We start from the raw sequence: 15,968 nt of genomic DNA, 5'->3' as shown, positions 1-15,968 counted from the left end.
CGAACTTTGTAAGGTGTCCAGACTGCACACAGGGGCGGAGCCATTCCCTGCTGACGTCAATCAGTGATAGTAACGCCCACTTGTTGGCAGTCTCATTTCGCCTAATGCTATTGCACGACAGGCCCATGTCGCCTAATGGTAGGCACCCCACCCTCCCTCTTAATCCTAAAAATCGCACTAGCGAAGTTGGAATAGGCGAAATGGGACGTAACCCCTTATTCACTTTTGTTTTTACGTTGTATGTTTACATCTTTATATGATTTACTGTTACTGTTATCAATATTGTCACTTTTTATCAACCTTTTTCTAATCTGTGTTGCTTTGGAATACCGTTCCATTATTTGCAGGCACACACGTTCCTTTTTGCAGTTATTGACGCTATCGTTGACCGCTAGGAGGTTCGGATTACGCGCATCATATTCACTTACGCCGGGAAGCTGAAGTGTATACATTCTTTTTACCCTGTCTCTCTTGCACTTTGTGTATTAAAGCTTCATTGCTGGTTCGTGAGTCTATGTGTTCGTCTCGCCCTGTGTTCGTCCTGTGTTTCCCTCAAACTCGAGGCAATGTTAACATCAACGTTAAATGTGGTGTGCCTTGTGTCGAGATTTCGGCGCACGTTAAAGAACCCTCAACTGGGCAAAATTAATCCACAGACCCGACCACTGTGGCGTCGCTGAAAAGATCACAGTTGTTTCGCGACGTAAAGCCCCGAATTATGGTCGGTGTAACCGCATTGCATCACGCCGTTTGGAGACGGGGTCACAGCCCAATCTGCCGAATCTCAGTTCGCCGAATGCAGTTAAGCGGATTATCTTTAAAGGGAAAGGTCTACCCCTTTCGGCAAGCTGGGAAATGATATAGGAGCTTTTCGGCGAGTTGGGTATGATGGAAAATGACCTGTAGATTGGAAACGTGCGAGAATCATTGAATCCCTTAGTGAACAGTAGCTGGAGAACTAGAGATGATGTTGAAAGATGAAACCCACCAATCGCAATATCATTAGCAATATTTATGACGAAAACCCCCGACGACACTCTTAACTCGGTACCCTTTATTGTAACTTTTAGCAATGTGTAACCTTTATATAGACGTAGATTTCCCAATATCGTAGAGGTTACACGTTCGATACCTCTATTTAGAGGTTAAACACTACTTGTAACGTGACACTGGAGGAGCAATAGAGCTTACTTCAGTGTTCAACGGAAATCCAATCGTCGTAATTTATAAATATGCCCTTTATAGGAACGTTGTAACTTCTAAACGAATTCCGCGTTTGAATTTCTTTCGTTTGTTTTTCTTGTTTCTTTGCAAGGTAACCTATATGAAAGGTACTGCTCAAAAGTCACTGTGTTCTCGTTCAAGCCGCACATTCAATCATTCAGTACGAGAGTGTCGGATCAGGGTGCGTTATACGTTATTGTGTCTCTGCGTCTGTGCGAACTGCGGATCGTGTTCAGAATTGTGAAGAATGCAAAAGGGTCAAGTGACGGAACTCTATCAGGGTATTTCTACGGTATGTTCACTACAAGTTTACGTGGTTACGTTTTTGCTGTAGGGACACTAATCACAGAGCAGACTGTCTCTCTAACACGGTTCAACGGTTCAACACAGTGTGTACGTGTGTCTCTTACGTCCGTTATTTGCTTAGTCCTTTGTCACCCTTGTGTTTTATTTCTTCGTGTGCTTCTGATAAACCATAGCCGCGTCGCTGATGTGTCATTCTGACATATCAGAAAGGAATATAAATGTTTCCGGCGTGCTGGAGAGGAAGTTGCAACAACGTGAGGACTGCAAAGAGTATACTTGCTTGAAACTGAATGTCGTTCACCACAGCTGAAGTGTTGGTATCGTGACGTCCTCGCGCTCTTGCCTCAGCTGTAGTTCCAGGTTTGCCAATTAAATAATACATATGCTCCAGTTGCAATTATTTCTTTCTTTCATTTGTTGTGCATGTGAATCTGTACATGTAGTGATCACTCACTTTTCGTCACTGGAAGCCCTTAGATGAATTACGCATATTATAGCTATATGTTCCGGATGACAGTATGTGTTCTACACTGATGAGAGCTCATTTTGAGCACAATTTGTTCTGTAGCGTCTGTGAGGAGGAGAGCGTCTTAGAGACAGCCATGCCTGGCGAAACTGTAACTTTTACGTCGGTGTGGCGGTTAGGAGACAGTAACCTCTATTTATAGGTGATCTGTCTAACGTTTATAGAGGGTATTGCCCATAGGTTACAAGGTAACTTCTGAAATAGAGGGTCAAAATTTTGAAATTTTTACCCTTTACTAGAAGGTACCAGGTTTAGAGTGTAAGGAACGTTGCAGCACAAGCAGATAAGGCCACAGCTGAAGAGTTTAATAGGGAGACGATAAATTTATCCATGGCCGGAGCAACAAAGGGGGACATCTCTGTATCAAACTTCTCTTGTGTGTGATCTTTCTATATGTACCCTGGTTTCAGGGGTTTTTCGTATTGAATCCTTGCCAGCAGCTCGCATGTTTTCTCGACATTATTTCTTTAACAATGTGTGCTGTTTAGTAATTTGTTCATTTAGAGCAAGAAAAATATCTCTTCGAGACACTTCGGTCCGTCAAATTTTCTGTGCTTTTCATTTAAATATTTAAAGGTATTTTATTTCGGCTCCTAAACCTAGAAGCCGTAAGCTCTGCGTCACTATCTTGAGACGTCCTATTGTAGTAACGTTGTGGCTGGCTATGAGGGTGATTTTGAAGCCCTCTATAATTGCTTCTTAACCAATTACACCGAAAGCGTAATGCTTGTCAAAGGCAATGAAAAGCCCCGTGAGACATGAACGTACGAAGAACAGAACGTCCCACGAACAATCGAATTGGTTGGTTGTCGGCGTGTTAGTTACCGAGCATTCTGCCTGCCGGTGCGGCGGAAGACAAGGTTCACTGGGAGGCAGGACCGGCGAGAGGGGGGCGAAGGGAATGGAGCCCCGGGCCTCTTTACGGGCCTACCCGACCCAATGCCCGACAGTTGCAAACACCAGGAGACGTGAGGAGGGGCCCAAGCAGGACTCCGTAGTCATGCATCCCCGGGGTCCGTAATTTCTCTCACCGGCACTGCTGGGAGGACAGTGCGCCCTGGGCCACCTTTATAGGAAACCTTACCAACATCTGAGGAGAACCCAGGGAAAACATCCAGACAGCGCAGTCGGATCACCTCCCAATTTCGATGTGGAAGGCGATGGTCTTAACGACTAAGTCACGGTGGTAAGGTAAATTCGGCGAATTGTGAAGAGACATGTCGGTCATTCGGCCAGTCGAACCAGCACATTTGGAGGTCAAGGGACTACGGCTGTCTCCCAGCCTTCAATGCAGTCGGCGAGTTGGGATCCGGCAGATTGGGAGGACACAGGAGACTGAGAGGGGTCGTCTCACTCTCGCGATGAGCACTCTTCCCCTCGTTGGTTTCTTTATCGCGGCCTCACTGTAGTAGGGAGATTTAGCAGAATGGAAGGTATCTGCGATAACGGTCCGGAAAACATGATAAGCCAAGCACATGATTCCTTTGAAGTGGCTGACATCACCTTGCCTGATCTTTGATTTGACAGCTTCCTCTATCGTATAGTTTTCGTAGAGCGCTTCCGATGTGCTAAAACTCCCTGGTGCGTGGAGCACAGTTCTTCTCCACTACCCGCGCTATACCAATCTTTCCGGACCACACTTTCAGTGCCTCTAGATAAGCTGAACTCTCGCTAGTCACTTACTATGTCAGACTTACTTGCTCCATGGCCGAATCGAGCCCGCCAAAGCTCTGCCCTAAAATCACTTGTAAACTTTCTGCATGCCGAACTGCGGTCCTCACTGTGCAATGGGGTACAGTATAGCCCCTGGCGATTAATCTCCCCAATCATCATCATTAAAATAAAGTTGTCGTTGTTCCCTGGTGCGTGCTTCTTTTTGATTCGGTGTTGCGCCACGAACCAACAGTCGCTATGAGAGGCGCGCAGAGGTAGTCAGATGGAGAGAGGACAGCAAGGAGGAGTGGGGGACAGGGGGTTGGTGTGCCTCCTGGGCCGACTTCAGGGGAGCTCTGCCGACATTCACCAGGAGAGTCTGCCGGAGAGGCCAGGGAGAACCTTGGACAGTATAGCCGGTGATAGGATTCGTACGCACGACCTTTGCTGCCACCAACGAGCCGACACTTTTACCCATTCAGTCATGCCAGTGTAAAGGCGTGTGCGTGTGCAAATGCCTATACAAGCGATCGTCGGCGATAGGAGGAACTCAAAATGCAAGTCTGGCTGGTAGTACATGGTTACATACACGAAAGCCCCGCGACACGTGGAAATACGAACATACACACGGACAGTGCGGCAGATGCGCGTGTTGTCTGTATGTGTTACTACGTGTTTAGAGGGCGTGTGTCAAGCGTCGGGGAGCAAAGGTTAGGAATATGAACGGCTCGACTGTATTTGGCCACAAAAAAAGAAAAGAAAGAAGCCTACGAATATTCACAAAAACTGCAGTAACTTACTTTGTATTCAGCGGTGCACAGAGCTCCAGAGAAAACAAAATTACAAGATTATTGGAGGTGGCGTCTATCATCACCCAAAGCCAACGCCACGGCGAATGTTAAAATAATATTGCAGCAAAGTACAAAAAGTTAACAGGACGGTTAAGCTGTGTCGACGTCAGCTGTGTGTAAATTATTGTTTAATGGTTCTTATAATGCAATGGTTGAAATGGTCCATCATCATACGATGTCTGTGAGCCTTCGGAACCTGCGTAAGGTCGTGCCTCCGTAACTGACGCTGTAAAATGACACCCGCGTCCAGATTTCGAACGACAGATCCCGCGCAAATTGAGATAGGCGCGTGAGATTTTAAAACGTGATAGAGGGAATAAATTCTGTCGTCTGAAGTCAAGATCCCATTTGCGGACCAATTGACGGCCAACAATTCGTGTACCTTCATAACACGTCGTGCCGTCCACAATAACCGTAGCACGTCAGAGACAGTCGACGAGGCTAGGGCCAGGGGTATTCCCAATCTCCGTACCAAGTTTCATCAACTTATAGCAAGCAGCGAACAAGAAATGGCAGTTCAGCGTACTGGGAATTTTCGTCAAGAACGCCTGCATTACGCGCATTTTCTCCGGCCCACCTTCATACTGCTCACGTGCATTTTTCTTCTGTGGTCATGGACATATCGGGTGGGTCTGCCCTGCGATGTAAAGCACTAATTCATTGCCAAGCACATGAATTGCATGTTTTTTACTCAAACTCACTCCGTACGGAATATTTGGGTTGCAGGTAAAGCATTGTCAAAGCGTGTACCTTCGTGAGCCAGTCTCCGAGGCAGAGATCTGCTCCGAGGTAGAGTCACTAAATAGGGAGCAGAGTCGTGACACTGAGCCACGCCGGCGAGAGAATCCGCCATCTTGAGTCAGGCGCGGCAGCGTCGCCTAGCAATGGGATGCCAACTCCCCCTTCTTCGATAGAGAGCAACCCCCAGTCCAGCCAGCTCGCAAGCCAGGAAACAGGTTTTGTCTGGAGGTGACTCAACATGGACGGTGAGTTCTTCCAAGGGGAAACCACGGGACACGATTGGCCCAATCGCGGACACCGAATGACGACCCCGGCACGGAAAAGGAATACGATACTCTGTACCCCTATTTAGTGACTCCACTCCGAGGTAGCGCGAGCGCTGCCCCAATTCGGGCCGCCACACTTTGGCGAAGTTCGGTCTCCTTACTCTCCTCCGTGGCCGCGGAGCATTCGCGCAAGTACAGAGTTCGCAGATGTGTCGCCATTGCCGCGGGAGGTGCAGACGCGGTGTTCGAAAATGAGGAACGTAAGCGGCGTGTGGCCAACTGAGTTTACGTACGCAAACGCAACGTACGCAAAGGCGATTGCGTACGATGCACTAAAATTCAGTAATGCCAGGAAGGGTAGCCATTACACTTGGTCAGATGTTCAGAAATACGCAACAGTGACTTTAACGAGAAGTGAACGCACCTGCAGGCGAAAACCCTGTTTCTGCACGGTTCACATGGCAATCTGTGGTCGGGTTTGCCGTTGCGCCGCACGCAAATTATGTACGGTCATGGTCTGTGCCATTCGTCTGCGGCAACCCTATAGCATTTCGTACGTGTTTGGCAATCGGCCAAAGAGTACAGTGAGTTTTCATATTACTTTTGGGACTGACAAAATTGCATTTGAAATCGAATGCTAAGAATGCACGCAGAGGAAACTTTCAAAGAGGTTTGCTCGTGCAGCGTCCCAGTTGTGATCGCACCACGGGAGCTCGCTGGATGGTGCACGTACGTACGCATTTTCCGAACTTCCGCGAAATCCAACCTCGACGGGTGCCTGACATCGCTAATCGTCATATACAGTTGTGATCACGACATGCATTCGTTACATTCTTTGACACATTGCCGAAACCCCGTTTTGGGGTTTCCTCTTCATTTACAAAAGTAAGCTAGATTTATTTACTCGTCGAAAGCAAAAAGAAGTTACAAGAAATTAACAATCAGTTTGGAATAGTTAGAAGAATAAACGTGCAGTGGGGAGCACTGATGCATAGTTTCACATGTTGTGCTCACTATCATGGACCAATAAGAGCATTTTCCATGGTCTTGCTCGGTGCAGAAGCTCTTTTTGGCCATTCGTGTCAGATGGACACATTTCCGTTGGTGCGTCGAGAGGACGTGGTGCGTAGGAAACACATTTGTTGTCGTCAGATTATGAGAAATCTATATATAAGTGTGATGAAAACGGGTCACTAGGACGAGGCGCGTCCTTCCAGATGTGTTTGTAACCCCGTTATCTTTGCGTTTATCTACTGAAACACCTGTGATAAATGTTTTGGGGTGTAATATGATAATGTTGGAACCGCGCAAAGTAAAACAATTATGTTGGTCTCTGCTACCATTCGTACTTTTTTTAGGAAAAGGCACGCGGCACTACACCACTACACAAACTACAGAGGGGACCAGTGGCACCGAAAAACTGGATGACAAAAGTTTCGGAGCGATGATGCCGATAAACAGCACCATTATGTCGCACATTTGTTTGATTTCCAGCAATATCGCTAGTAAAAGGCACGACAAGTTAATTGACTGTTGACCGTCTCACGGATGAACGTGAATGAAACGATGTTTGCGACGAAGATATCCCATGCTCGACGAACATATTTCGACAATGCTGACAACATTTTTTTTTTCGGATTCGTGGTACGACGATTAGTTATTAAAATCAACGGGTAAACGACACATGTCTTATCATGGTCCACTGTGGCATATCCAAGGATTCAATTCCGCTTTGCCCTATATCGGGTTGCATGTTGGAAGAACAGCAATAAAAATACACCGATTGTGATAAATGGGGAAATTCGCCACCTGGGTTGTCGCCCACTACCCCAATACCAACGGGATTGCATAAGATGTAAAATGACAATCAGGGGACAAGTGGGGAGGGACCGTACACTGTTAGAAAAAATGTATTATTACGAGTGGTTGTCCGTTAAAACGGACGGACGCTCCACCGCTTCGTACGAGCGGTGCATAACGCCCGTTTCCACTGGAACAGTGTGAAAAGCAGTTTTTTGACGGTGTAATCATCTGTATCTTTATAGCACGTTCGTCCGTATGCTTCAGAAACGGGTAGAACGTCCGTATTCGCCCAGCGCTCTTTGCGTTACAGAGAGGGGTATTATCTTCGAAATCCTCCCACTAGAGGACATCACGGCTGTGCCGTTGACCGTTGGCCTGTTTTCCTTTTCAAATTTCCAATGGCGGCGACAGCGACAGACACGTATCGGTCTTTTTTTTTTTTTTTCTGCCGGACCCTGGTACTTGGGCCCTTGAACTTCTTCAGTGCTTGCGCCACCGAAGGTAAGTAACTGACCCTGTACTCATTGTTACTTAAATAGCACAGTGCTCATGAATGTGTATCGCAAAAACATGCCGGCAAAAATCAACATAAGCACAGACTTCTTATTCCCCAGGCTGTGGTTCGTCTCATGCGCGTTCTTATATCCTCACTCACAACCCGCTGAAGTGTAGGTATATTCAGAAGTTTTTTTTGTATTTTCCTAATTGACAAAAAACGAAAGACCGAATGTAATAACAATTACACCATACACAACTCGGCAGCATTAGTCAGCGTCTCATTTGCATGTCATTCTTGTAGTGCAGCAAAGCTTTGTCCTTGCCTAAATGATTGTTAGCGTCTGATTGACGTGATCGACTTTTTCTTCTTTTTGCAGACTTGGATAGATGTTCCAGATTTTAAGTAGAACTCCTTTTCTATTTCACATTACTTGAGTCCTGAGGAATGTGCCGCCGCAACCATTAAGCTCAGGTTCATACATTGTCGTTTCAGGTGGTGACATTTTCAGTCAGAGCACCTTTTTCTTGACGTGAAACGAGCGATACCCTTTGAAGCTGTTCGGATGTTCCTTGATGCTGCGATGCTTATGTTCTCTGCATACTTTGTCTTGAACATGAAACACCCATGATGAATGCGAGCTTCACTGGAATTCATTATTGAAAGGTACGTTCAATGACAAATGAATGTAATACTTGTCCACTTATTGTTCACCACCTGAGCGGCACGGTTTCTGACAATATCCTACAAAGCCAGCGTGTGTATTCCACTACTTATACGCATGATACACTATTTCATTAACGCTAACGAAAAGCAACATGTGCAGGCCATGACTAGCTGATACCTGTCAAAAGAATTCTGCACTGCGAGTATAGTGAAAATTTAAATCCTGCCACGATTTAGATCTGAATGAAATCGAATCCCAATTTAAACCACATTTATCATATCCATTGCCAAATCCAGAAGGCTGGCAACATAAAAAAATAAAAAAAAATCCTGGAAGAACAAGCCCACCTAGCCAATCTAAATCCTGATACTTCCACAGAAGTGGAATGCAATCAAATTTTGAATCCTTTATAAGATGCACTATTCATTCTGAAGCTAAATTTGCTTGCAAAATGAAGTTTATATCTAAATTAACTGGAATTTTTCCCATACTTGATTTTGATTTGATTTGCTGCATCCTTTCCAATAACCTCCAATTTGTGTGGTCAAATTCACATCCCTCATGTAGACTGGTATACATACGAGTATTATTCTGTGAAGCCAATGTACATATCATTGGCTAGTCGGCCACTGAAACTGCAATTCACTAACGGTCGAACGTTTATCAGTCTTACATACGACATTTGTATCTTACTTAAATGCTTCGTGTTTCTTCCTTTAGACATATCATGAACCAGCCAGAGGAGCGGGGCACAAAACAAGCCAGGAAGACACATTCAAGAAAGGCACTTCAGGTGATTGAGCTGTTGCGTCAAACGAAGTGAGCCTTCCAACAATACCAACTTGTTCAATAAATATTTTTATAAAGCACAGTTCCTGCACCTGTTGTGTTGGTAACAAGTAATCTGAGCAGCGAATGTTACATTGTGGATATATTCAAGTAGGGTTTCCAGCTTAGAAGAGACGTAGACGAAGTACATCGTACCGTATATCGGTCAGAGGCTGCGATGCCATTGTCTACATATTCTAATTGTCTACACATCTTTGTTTCTGTGAAGCATGTATATGCGGTCTCCGATAGTAGAATTGGCTATGGGTTGAATAACAGTACCTCGTCATAAGTACCACTCGTGTATAAGGAATGTGCGTCGTACAGGAGCTAGTGCAAACGCGTGGAGCTGTACAAAAAAGCTGGTACACTTCATTATAAAACAACAATCACTAGTAAAAAAACGGCACACCTTAACATTTTATAACGGAACATGTGCGGTAAATAAACAGTTCGCCGTACACCGTAGAACGGACCAATCTCTGCAAGTACGGCATCGGTAAAAATGCCCGTTTTTCTACGGCGCTTTCGTAACGTCTTGCAACGGAACATTTGTTCCTAAAGAAACTGTGCTTCGTTGATCAGGAAACGGACAAATGTATGACAATATCATATCGAGTAAATTTCCCGTTTTTCTACGGATTTATTTTTAACAGTGTAGCAGGGCCGCACATCAGGATTAAAGGACATAAAGGAAACCGGCGTCTTGCAGAAAATCCAGGAAGATCTGCAGGACACGACAGTGTTGCAGGATGTTGGTCCAGGGCCCAAGGACTGTCGCCAAAGTGAACGGAGCGGCAGTGATTTGCTTCAGTCGGTTTCGCAACCTTTCTCGTTGAACCCGAAGAGGACGTGAAGTGGACCTGAACACCAATTCAGTGTTCATTTTTCTCTCTTTTTTTTTTTAGTTTTGCTGGGAATAGCGAGCCGCCGTAGCGCAGGCTAACCGTTCCTACCGTTGTCTTTTTCTTTTTTTTTCATAATAAATATACGTACATCTACCCCCTTGAAAGAGGACACAGTCCACGATCACGCGCTGGACATCTTCTAGCACGGCACACTTGGAGCATAATATACAGAGACGGAGCCTGTGTATAATGGACAAAAAGGTGCGAGGCAGCTGATTGGCAAATTGAGGGATATAAATCGGGATCCACTCCTCTCCTGAAGGTCCTTGACGGGACTTCTTTACACCATATCGGCAAAGGGGGGGGGGGGGGTTTCCTATCCCCTTTGGAGAGTATAATAGACATTGTTGATCGCGACCCATTCGCCGCACTGTAGCCATGTCCGCACGGTGAAAGGAGAGTGCAGTTGTAATCGAAACTTCGTGCGAGACATTACGGGACATTTGGAAAGCGGAGCTCCGACAATGTATTGCCGGAAATGTTGGTGCGGTGCAGGACAACCACCAGGTTGCCATTATACTTGCGCTTCTGCCTCATTCATTTTCGTACATATGAATACACAATGAACGCGTCACTACAAGAGGATATAGAGGTAGCAAGGTTTTTAAGTTATGGGGCGTGATTACGATTTCTGACGAAGAACGACTAAACAGTCCAAGCACGAACACGATGAGAGAAAACTAACGGAATCATTCAATCGCTCATGTGACGTTTTGCCGCTTACCTGTCACGATGCTGTACCAATTGGGATATGAATTCGCCGGCATTACGGGAACTACATACTGAGCCTTGACCCCATGCTCTGAAAGGGCCTTGAACCCTGGAAGATGCTGTTCGTCCAGGTAGTCCCACCGAACGCCGTCCACCAAGACCAAAATCAGTTTGGGTCTGCGAGAGCCAAGCGAGGCCGTCCGACAAGTGCCCAGTAGTCCCATGAGCACAAGTACCCCGACTGCTGACAGTGCCATTCTTACTGACTGTCTGCAGGCACTTTGCATGGTAAGCTTTCAGCGGAAACGTTTTCCCTCCTGTTTTTGCCGTTCGACTCGACGTTCTTACTGCCTGCAGTAGATGGCGTTGTCTCCTCAGCGCTACGAGGAGATCACAACGTGAAACGTGCGTAGGCGCGAAGGCAGTTCCTTCACGTTTAAATTATGCCGCTGTTGCGGCCTTATTCTCCTGTCTTCTCAGTAGTATCGAGCTACATGTGAACGCAAAGTTCACCAAGTGAGGCTTCGGTGACGTGGTGATACATATCTGTTGTTGTCAAAAGGTACTTCGCGCATCAACAGTGGTGCACGTGATATTGCACGGGGGCTATTCCCTGCGCTAGAAAGCTCGGGCGTTCGGTGGCGTGTTTGGCAAGTATTTTATCAGTCGAGTGCTTCGTTTCTCGTGCCAGTACACACCCACATTCAAAAAAGGCAACTTTCCACTGCCCGTTAAGGCTTTGATCCCTGTGGAAGTGGGAGTGGCAGCGTATCGGCACTCACTAATGAGCGGGAGACGACAATGAAACGACGCAGCATCACGTGCAGGAATTTTCCCAGCACCTGAGCAACAGCTTCCCAGCAACAGCTGCGCTCTGTAATGTTGTCCGTAACAACGATTGGTCGAGATTTGAGCCATTTCACCACCGCGCCGAAAGAAGTAGAAAAGTACGCTGGGGCTCGGCTGGCGTAGTATGGAATGTCCACTAAATTTGGCTGCGTTTCAGAAATCACTTGGGAAATATCGTTCGTGTGTGTGTTTTGTTTATTTATTATTGACTTGGGACCAAACCTGTGTGGTGTGTCTCGGGTATCGTCCTCCTTGCAGCACCCTTCTACTCCTTTCAAGTAGTTTGGATGATTTCTGTGTGGACGGTTTTGACTTTGGAGTAGTTTCGGTTAGAATTGTTTGGAGGGTGAAACTTGCCGCAGACTCTGAAAAGCCAGCCATCTTATCGGATTTTCAGTATACACCGTCCCCCATGAGGCAACTTGAGGCTTGTGTTATGTTCGTATATTGAAGACTCAGAACAATTACATTCCGCCTTAGAAAATGTGCCCGATATGATGATTTGTGCTTGTGATGAAGGTGTGGTACATGGCACGCAGCACTTGCAGTTCCTGTAGTTGCGAGCTGACGTGCGTAGACATAGAGAACACAGGCAAGCGGTGCAAGTTCAGAATCAGTGGCCCATCATAAACACATAAACATATGAACTTGCACTCAGGCGAGCTAGTGAATGGTGAAAGAACGTCGTAATGAACTGTGCGTCGTGCTATCGGCGCTTCTGGCGTTCGTCCCGTTTACTTGTGGGTTGCATTTCATCTGCACGTTGCAAAATATGAACTTCGACCAGAAGAATCCCTAGACTACTACTTCTTTTATGGTAAACTTCTTTTGTTGCTTATTCAGTATTTTACCGCCCGGAATTTGAAAGATAGTGTTGCTCTTTGGCTGTTAGCTACATAATTGCTTCCGTGTTAGGAAAGAATTTGCATTACGCCAGCACGACGCGTGGAAAAAACGAGAAAATCTTCACATAATAGATGTACAGGGTGTGTGCAGATAAAGTAGCCCCACAACGCCATACGTGCATGAGTGTGGGGCTACTTTATCTGCACCCACCCTGTACATTGAATATATAAATAATCATTATGGAGTAAAACTAAGACTGGCTCACTGGTAACAACACATTGAATAGTTTGTTCAACAGATACCAGCATGGCAAGTGCCACTTTGAGGGGTCACAACACTCCCAGATAATGTAATACCAGGGCTGTCCCAAGGCAAGCGCCGGGCCTCGATATGAAAACGATGGAAGCACCAAAAAAAAAACAAAAGACGACAAAACTGTATCATGGCCAGAGATGCTTAGCCTTGGCCAATCTCCCTTGGTGAGGTGGAAGAACAGCAACACCATATCAAAATGCTTAGCGGTACCACAAAATATTTACTACATTGTTTTACTACACTTTTGTGCACTCTACTTAATGTCTGATTTTATACTTTTTCATATGAGTACAAAACTGTTGGCTAGCATTAGGTACGTATTTACAAACTGACAAAGCTATTTTCGTTTCCTTATTTTCTCAACTTCAAAATAACTCTAATAAGTCAACCGATTCTCGTCAACCACCACTTTTCCTCAATTGAGAGCACTGCAAGTCTGATCTGTGGTGTAGTGGATAGTGCGGTCTGCGGTGGTCTTTGGGAGCGGTAACTTTTCCGCTGTATTCAGCGTTGTTTGTCCGACACATAGGGCCCGGTGCAATCACACCAGCAGCACATGCCTCGAACCAGCCTTGTGTCAGAGAAATGCTCTGTGAACATTGTAACAGGAAGCCCTTGCAGTAAAACGTGTTGTCAGATTGCTTGTCAGAAATACAATTTTATCTCTTTGTTTGCAGAAACGTAACTTATATCACAAATTTCAGAAGTAGGGAAATAACATGCAGGAAAAACACTTAGAGCACTTTTACACTTTCACAAAAGGTAAATGTCACGATTTTCGTTAGAGGGTGGTACCATTTCCTTGAGGAAATGTCACTTCTAGGGTTGTCAATCGGGATATCCCGAAATCCCGGGATCCCGGCCAATTTTTGACGTCCCGGAGTCACGGGATTTCTTCCCGAAAATCCCGGGACTTAGTGAGAGCAAATATGACAGGAAAATCAAACACCTGTAGGCCATCAGGCACAGGCTCAGTCCTTCGTAAGGAAATGGCACTTTTTGCCATGCCATGCGTAAGAAAATCCCACATGAAGGTGGCAGACCCCAAGCAGCACAATGTACTGAAAGTCGAGTGCAATAGGGGTGGACGGGTAGGTGGAAGACCTTGAACGAACTGGTGAAACTAAAGAACATTGATAAGACACATACCGTCCACCCCTATTGCACTCGACTTTCGGTACATTGTGCTGCTTGGGACGAGCGCTGCCTACACGTGCGTACAGATGATGACTGTCGTTCCTTCTACCACAGAAGCTGAACGGAACCCCAGTTCGGCATCCAGTGTTTGCACAAAAGTTCGTTCCAAACTGGGGGACACCACCCTCGACGCTCTGTGCTTTCTCACGTCGTGTTTTAATTATTGTACAATATGATAAGCACGAAGCGACGGGGTTGTAAACAGTTTATTGTTTCGTTCCTTGTCCTTCGTTCGTTCCATTCGTTCTTTCATTCGTATTCCTTTGTTTTTCTTTTTTCTTCTTCTTTGTTCTTCATTCAAGTGCAACGTTACACCGTTTGAGGAAATTATGAAGTAAAATTTCCTGTTACTGCAAGTGTAGTGGGACTCGCCTTCTTTTCACGTGCAACAGTGAAATGCAGATGAATAATGGCATTATCGCAGCAAAGAAAGAAGAAATGTAACCATTTCGCCGTCACTATTTTACGAGTGTGATTATCCATCAGGAAAAGGTAGAATTGACAAAGCGCACATGAACTGCGCACAACACGCCGATATAGTCACTTGAGGTAAGTGGACTTGGAAGTATAGAGTCCTGCACGGCCCGCGGGACCCGCGAGCAGCCGCGGGTTGGGCACCCGGACGTTCGTGCGGGTACCTGGTCTAGGTTTTCGGTGTCGTGCGGGTAGCGGGTCGGGTGCGGGCGTCATTGTTGACCGCGGAGTGGGCAGCGGGTCGGGTGCAGCTGATGCATCTTACCAAAACACTATTAGAAAACACACCGAGTTGCTCAATTTCTTACGCGTCTGTAACGAAATATGTCGTAAAACGTCGCTGAAACGGGCCTAACAAACGCTCACACCGTTAGGGTGCAACAGCGCCTGTGTGTCCTTCTTTGTCCATGTCGCGTGTCGTACCATCATGCCACAAGTCACAAGCCAACACGCATTTGCACCTTTTTGCTTCCTGCGCTAATCTCGTGCAAGAAACCATGCACACAGACATATCGAATCATCAGGCATAGACCAGAGAATACTCTGTTTACTCCTCAACGTTCATCGCGTTGCGAGTAGCGGGTCGGGTGGCGGTGAGCTTGTGCAAAAAAAAAAAAAAAAAGAAAAGAAGAAAAGAAAAATGCGTGCTGCGGCAGATGTGGGTCCCAATTTGTAAGGGGACGGGGGTCGCGTGTCGGGTGCGCATTTGCACCTGCGGGTACGTGTCGGATGCGGATCAGATATTTCTGACCCGAGCAGGACCATAATTGGATGCACCATCTTCACTCGTCACAATCCCGAAATCCCGTCTCGGGATCCCGGGATTGACAACAAAATATCCCGAAATCTCGGGACGGCAAAAACGGCTCGGGATTGACAACTCTAGTCACCACTCTCTAGTGTACACCAGCTTGCTTTTGCCCTTTTATTTTGCTTTGCCTTTGTTCCACGGGCAACCATCTCCCATCTGAGCATCCACAGTTGCAATACTAGAGTGTCCATCTCAAGGAACGAACACTTGGACACTTGTCAGCATATATTTCAGTCAACTTTTTCACAGTACACAATATATCGGACAGTCGAGATAAAGTTTAATAACCTCCCAAAAATAAAGCATGAATTACAGAGCAGGGAACTATTTAAAGGAGCACGGAAGGCCGTCTAAAATATTTTCAGTTTGAGACACCTGCTGAAGATCGGTGCACTACCTTCCCGACTAGCACAGAGAGTATCGATGTATGCAAACTTGCCCAATCACCACCACACGCATTCTCCCTTGGCTCGGCGCGTGGAGTTCAACAAGGAAT

The 15,968-nt window shown here is 46.1% G+C and overlaps 1 protein-coding gene across 1 annotated transcript in view; it reads right to left on the bottom strand.

Annotated features, from left to right (window-relative positions):
• Positions 1 to 11,478, bottom strand: part of LOC135385311 (glycerophosphocholine cholinephosphodiesterase ENPP6-like) — a 53,109-nt gene extending 41,631 nt beyond the window's left edge. The window contains exon 1 of the mRNA XM_064614547.1: positions 10,994 to 11,478. Coding sequence (XP_064470617.1) covers positions 10,994 to 11,267 — 274 coding nt within the window. The 5' untranslated portion in view covers positions 11,268 to 11,478. The remainder of the gene's footprint in view (positions 1 to 10,993) is intronic.
• Between the last annotated feature and the right edge of the window lie 4,490 nt (positions 11,479 to 15,968).

Source organism: Ornithodoros turicata, chromosome 2 (genome assembly GCF_037126465.1).
Source record: "Ornithodoros turicata isolate Travis chromosome 2, ASM3712646v1, whole genome shotgun sequence".
In the NCBI taxonomy this organism is placed as follows: domain Eukaryota; kingdom Metazoa; phylum Arthropoda; class Arachnida; order Ixodida; family Argasidae; genus Ornithodoros; species Ornithodoros turicata.
The sequence above is the reverse complement of the archived record's forward strand: the minus strand, read 5'-3'. Positions and strand labels throughout refer to the sequence as shown.